Below are 6,000 nucleotides of genomic sequence, written 5' to 3' on the forward strand. Positions count from 1 at the left end.
GTATTTCCAAATCAGGGTGGGGTGACTTAGAGGGGAACTTGTATTGGTGTCCCTATGTTCTTGCTACCCTTGCCCTTGTCTTTCTAAGTGATAGATATCATACATTTTAAGCGATTGAAGAGGCTTTGGTGAATTGCTGCAGTGAGTCTTGTAGGAGATGCCTACTATGTGGAGGGAGTGAATATTTAAGGTGGTGAATCAAGCAGATTGCTGAATTTCTTGAGTGTTGTTGGAGCTTGACTCGTTAAGACAAGTGGAGAGTATTCTATCACACTTCCGACTTGTGCCTTCTAGATCAGGGACAGGCTTTGACGTAAGTAAAGTAAAGTCTACATAGTCCCAGATGACCAAAGACTGGTTTCCCCTTTGAGGGGGTGGGCTGAGTGATGGTGATTGAACCTGAGGATCACCACACCTCAAGTGAGGGGCAAGGTTGAGAAGGATAGCCTTGTCAAGAAGTGAATCACTTGCCACAGAATACCCATCTTCTGGCCTGCTCTTGTAGCTACTGTATTTTATGTGGCTGGCCCAGTTAAGTTTCTGATGGTGATGGCAAACCCACCCCCAGCATGTAGGTCCTGGAAGATGATAATGTAATTGAATGTGAAGGGAAAAGATGGTCATTGCCTGCCACTTCTGAGGCATAAATGTCGCATGTTACTTATCAACTGAAGCCTGAATGTGGTCCAGGACTTGCTGCATGTGGTCATGGCCTAATTCATTATCTGACAAGTTGAAATTGGAACTAAACACTGTCATAGTGGATCAAAGGTCATTGAGGAAGCAGCTGAAGGTGGCTGGTCCTCAGACACTACCCTGAGGGACGCCTACAGTGATGTCCCTAGGCTGAAATGATTGGTTCTTAACCATCTTCCTTTGTTATAGGTATGACTCCAACCAGTGGAAATCGTCCCTCGATTTACAATAACTTCAATTTTCCAAAGCTCCTTGATGCCGTGTTCAGTCAAATCATAGAATCCCTACAGTGCAGATGGAGGCAATTCGGCCCATCGAGTCTGCACAGACCCTCTCAAAGAGCACCCTACCATGGCTCACTTCCCCACCCTATCCCTGTAACCAAATAACCCCACCTAACCTTTGGACACTAAGGTCACGTCCAGTCCACCTAACCTGCACATCTTTGGCCTGTGGGAGGAAACTGGAGCACCCAGGAGAAACCCACGCAGACATGGGGAGGTTGGCGCGGCGCCAATCACTCCAGTGCCAGCCTAGCCCCCGGAAGTGCAAACTCCACACGGACAGTAACCCGGGGCCGTGATCGAACCCAGGTCCTCAGCACCGTGAGGCATCAGTGCTAACCACTGCACCACCGTGCCGCCTTGATATCACCGACGGTGACTTTTAGCACTCCTCTGGAATTGTTCTTTTGCCCATGTCCACTGTAAAGTGATACCAGATGTGATTGTTTTAGAGCCAGGAGTAATGTGTTTGTTTAGTTATAAACTGATAACTCCTGTCTTTCAGAATGCTAAAGTTCCTTTAAATGACGTTGAACAGCAAAAGCTGCTAGATTCACTGGACAAAAGAGAGGATAGGGCAATTGATTTCAGGTATAAGACTCTAATTATTTCGGAACAAAGTTCTGTTTTATTCATCTTTGTATAAAATGCCAAGAGCTGATTGACATGATGATAATAGTTAGAATCAGTTCCCGTTAATTTTGCTTTCAAGTTGAAAATTAACTCCCATGATCTGATTTGGCAGTATTATCCAACAATGTGCCATCACAGTAGCCTCTCAAAAATCTTGAATCAATATAATTTCAGTATTATTAAGTGCTGTTTTCATTTTTAGCAGTCACAATGCAAAAACATGACAGCAAGTAGCTGGATAGAGGAATGTTGATTATCTGTCATAATAAAAACGAACCACTACGGTGGATAATGAATGTTCCACTGTCCCCCATATGCTCTAATTAATCAAAAAAACTACTAAATAAACTTTAATTAAGTTAATCCTATGTTGTATACTGTCTGCTTCTTAAAAAGGAAAGATCCGTAATGGGGAGCTATGAGCTTCCTGGGGCGGGATTCTCCTACCCCCCGCCGGGTCGGACAATCCCGGGGGTGGGGGGGCGGCATGAATCCCGTTCCGACGCCGGCTGCCGTATTCTCCGGGTGGGGGCGGGGTTCACGCTGCGCTGGTCAGGGGCAGTTGGCAGCGGCCCCCCAGGCAATTCGGAGGGCCTCGATACGCCGAACTGTCTTCAGTTCCTGGCCAGTCTCGCCGGCGTGAAATAGACATAGTCCCACACGGCGGGACCTGGCTGGGAGGCCGTCTAGTGGAGTCCTCGGGGGGGGGGCGCGGGGGGGAACCCGGCCCCAGGGGCGGCACCACGGTGGCCTTGCCCTCGATCGGGGCCCACCGATCTGCGGGCAGGCCTGTGCAGTGGGGGCACTCCTTCCTTCCGCGCCAGCCTCTGTAGGGCTCCGCCATGGCCGGCACAGAGAAGAAACCCCCTGTGCATGCACAAGAACACGCCAACCCCTCCGGCGCCAGCCTAGCCCCCGGAAGTGCGGAGGATTCCGCAACTTCCGGGTGGCCCGATGCCTGAGTAGTTCGCGCCGTTCTTTGCGCCGGCGTCGGGCCATCCTGTCGATTGCGGGAGAATCCCACCCCAGATCTCTGAGTTTACCGAGTAATTAGCTGAGTTACACAAACGAGGAAGATTCCAGGCTTCCAACACCAGCCGTGAAGAGTTTGCTCATCTCAGCTGAATTACAATAAGTGTTATCGCTATTAACTGAGGCCTTGTGGCACGTAGCATCCGTATTATCAGGACTTGGTGGCCATGGAAGGAGCGATCGACAGGGTGATAATCAGCTTGAGAATCCTCCCACCACTATCACCCAAAGGGTAAAAAACAGTGGGGATGTGAAGATATGCTTTAAAAAAAAGCTGTTGACTTCAAGCTCCTGTTTAACGGAATGTTCAAATTTCCCTAATCATTTTGCATAAACTGAAAGGCAGATGCGTGGTCAGAAGCAGCTCCGCTGTGGTGCCCCAGTGTTTGAATAGCGTGACAACAGTCACTTCCGAGGCAAGCACTTGAAAAATAACCACACAGACAGGATTCTGTGGTAGAAACTGGTGGAAATAAAAGTTTATTGAACCCCATCAGCACCATCCAAAATTGCTGTTTTGTTGAACGTCGCAGTGTTACCAATACTTGTAATTTCATTAACAATTTATTGATTTAGAAATATCACTTTAATGGTCAGATTTACGGGGCAAAAAGAGATGTGATCATTTTGTTCCTTCCTGCCTATCCCATGAATAGTGTACAAAAACACAATGTAAAATCAAGAAATTGGTAGTACTGCAATGAATTTCTATTTTCTCTCAAAACACTTGAAAAAAATATTTTTATGCCAGTTGGTACGAGTTGCAATTGTGCGAGCCGGAGATGCAATAATTGAGTTGGGAGTCAGGGTACAATGTTACTGGTCTTGCAGAATAATATGTATAAGAGTTTCATCTGTGTAATATCTTCAGTAATCTTAAAAATGTTTTTTTTTTAATTTCAGTGATTTGAAACATTTGCTAAGCACCTAATCTCAATGCAAGCAAAGCCTGTCTTGATTTGATGCTGGTAACAGTAGCTTCACAACCAGAGGAATCTTGGGACACCACCTGCATGAAGATGAAAGGAAATGCACGTTTTATTTAACATTAGCCCTATGTTAATCACTTTCTCAGTCCTAGAGCTAACACTACGAATGACTTTTACTTTACTTTTCTACAGTCAAAAAGCAAAAAATGCACTTCAGTGGGTGTAAATGTTTAAGTTTATTAAAATATGCACTGAGTTTTTATTTCCCCTAAAAAGAAAAGTTTCATCTTGCAGCTTCCCCATTAATCTTGCATCTAAAAGCATCTTTCACTTATACAAAACCAAGTGATCGGAAGATCCAGATTCCAATTCCCCGCGCACAGCCCCCGCTTCTCCTGGCCCCCACACACACAACCCCGTTCCCCCAACCACTCTGTTAGCTGGATCCACACTGGTTAGTGAAGTCAAAACTAAGACACAGAGATTTTCCTTGCTGAGAGAATTTATTGATTTTATTAAGTGTTGACACTCCTCACATTCACCCAGTGTCCCAGCTTTCCTGTATTTATACGTTCACATGTCAATTACAAGTTTCCCTTAACAATGTAATTGACATTAACAAACCTTAACAATGTAATTAATAAGGCATTGACACACCACCCGCTTTGGGGAGTTTGCTACTCTCAGCTGCAACAACATTTGGAACATTGTAACTGAGTCAGCACCACTGGGGCTGAGAATTCTGCTACTGACTGTCAACTATCGGCTCTTGCTGGAAAATGCTCTTGTATGACAGTTCCAGAGGTAAAACGCAGGTCGGACTTAACAATGTGCTCCCCATTATTGAACAGCCTCGCCGTTGAAGACTTCGAAAAGGAACCAGGTAGCACTGCCACCTGTAGGACATATCCCACCAGGAGTGTCTCAGAAAAAAGTAAAAAGAAAACTACCTTGCTCTAATAATTGAAATAGTTGGGAATGCATTTTTTAATTAATAATAATAATCCAAGCAATCATCCAAATTGACGGTGAACATCTTGCATATGAAACTCATAATCATGTAAACCAAATTGCATCCATACTTTGGGATCTTTTCCACTTTAATTTTCTCTTGTACTTTGTACATTTTAGGGTATATCTTGTGAAGTGAGGTTCATGGGGGAATGAAGTTTGGAGAATTGTACACATGTCTATGCACTTAATGCTGGACATTCCTATGATGTAGCAATTTTAATGACTTGAAAAGCAGGAACACCTCAAATCAAGCATACTGACTTCTATACCTAAACTACGTTCCTGTTGAGTTTGGCTATTTGTGCAAGCAAATATCCCTAAATCTGTCTTTCCATGACCTATATATTAGAATTAAATATTAACTTGACAAATAAAACTGCAGAAAAAATAAAGAAACCTTTAAATTTTAAATCAAAAGCACAAATATTGGTATATTCAAGATTTTGTATCTTTTATTTGGGACAATTGCAAGTAAGAAATCGTGACTCACAACTGAATCCTATTTTGCAGATATATTTGCCAAGCCTCAGTGATGCACCTTTGACACACTCTTTCAAAAACTATTTTTGTGCACTCTGGATTAATTCAAAATTGACTTTTTGATAAATCTGCTTTCCGTAAATACTTTGGTGTTATTGTAGCATGACCTCTTTACAAATGTGCCTTAAGAAACCCTGATTGTTCTAAACATATTCACTGGGATGCATTAACACCAACCATACTTGTTGCTACTTTCTTCATACATAAACCTATATAGATTGAAATTGGTTTAGAAACCTGGGGCGTCATTCTCCGACCCCCCGCCGGGTCGGAGAATGGCCGTTGGCCGCCGTGAATCCCGCCCCCGCCGAAGTCTCCGCTCCCGGAGATTGGGCGGGGGCGGGAATCCGGCCGCGCCGGTTGGCGGGACCCCCCGCTGGATTCTCCGGCCCGGATGGGCCGAAGCCCCGCCCAGGAATTGCCTGTCCCGCCGGCGTAAATCAAACCTGGTATTTACCGGCGGGACCAGGCGGCGTGGGCGGGCTCCGGGGTCCTGGGGGGGGGCGCGGGGCGATCTGACCCCGGGGGGTGCCCCCACGGTGGCCTGGCCCGCGATCGGGGCCCACCGATCCACGGGCGGGCCTGTGCCGTGGGGGCACTCTTTCCCTTCCGCCTCCGCCACGGCCTCCACCATGGCGGAGGCGGAAGTGACTCTCCCCACTGCGCATGCGCGGGAAACTGACAGCGGCCGCTGACGCTCCCGCGCATGCGCTGGGAAACTGACAGCGGCCGCTGACGCTCCCGCGCATGCGCCGCATTTCCGCGCCAGCTGGCGGGGCAACAAACGCCATTTCCGCCAGCTGGCGGGGCGGAAATCCCTCCGGCGTCGGCCTAGCCCCTCAATGTTGGGGCTAGGCCGCCAAAGATGCGGA

General features: G+C 46.7%; 1 protein-coding gene across 2 annotated transcripts in view; it reads left to right on the plus strand.

Annotated features, from left to right (window-relative positions):
• The window catches only part of lrrc74b (leucine rich repeat containing 74B), a 110,265-nt gene extending 105,055 nt beyond the window's left edge, over positions 1-5,210 (plus strand). The window contains exons 12-13 of one of the 2 annotated variants that reach the window (XM_072475632.1): positions 1,486-1,571; positions 3,549-5,210. In XM_072475632.1, the coding sequence (XP_072331733.1) occupies positions 1,486-1,571; positions 3,549-3,576 (114 nt within the window). In that variant the 3' untranslated portion in view covers positions 3,577-5,210. The remainder of the gene's footprint in view (positions 1-1,485; positions 1,572-3,548) is intronic. The other variant, XM_072475707.1, reaches the window with a different exon arrangement.
• The last annotated feature ends 790 nt before the right edge of the window (positions 5,211-6,000 follow it).

This window comes from Scyliorhinus torazame, chromosome 1 (genome assembly GCF_047496885.1).
Source record: "Scyliorhinus torazame isolate Kashiwa2021f chromosome 1, sScyTor2.1, whole genome shotgun sequence".
Taxonomy (NCBI): Eukaryota; Metazoa; Chordata; class Chondrichthyes; order Carcharhiniformes; family Scyliorhinidae; genus Scyliorhinus; species Scyliorhinus torazame.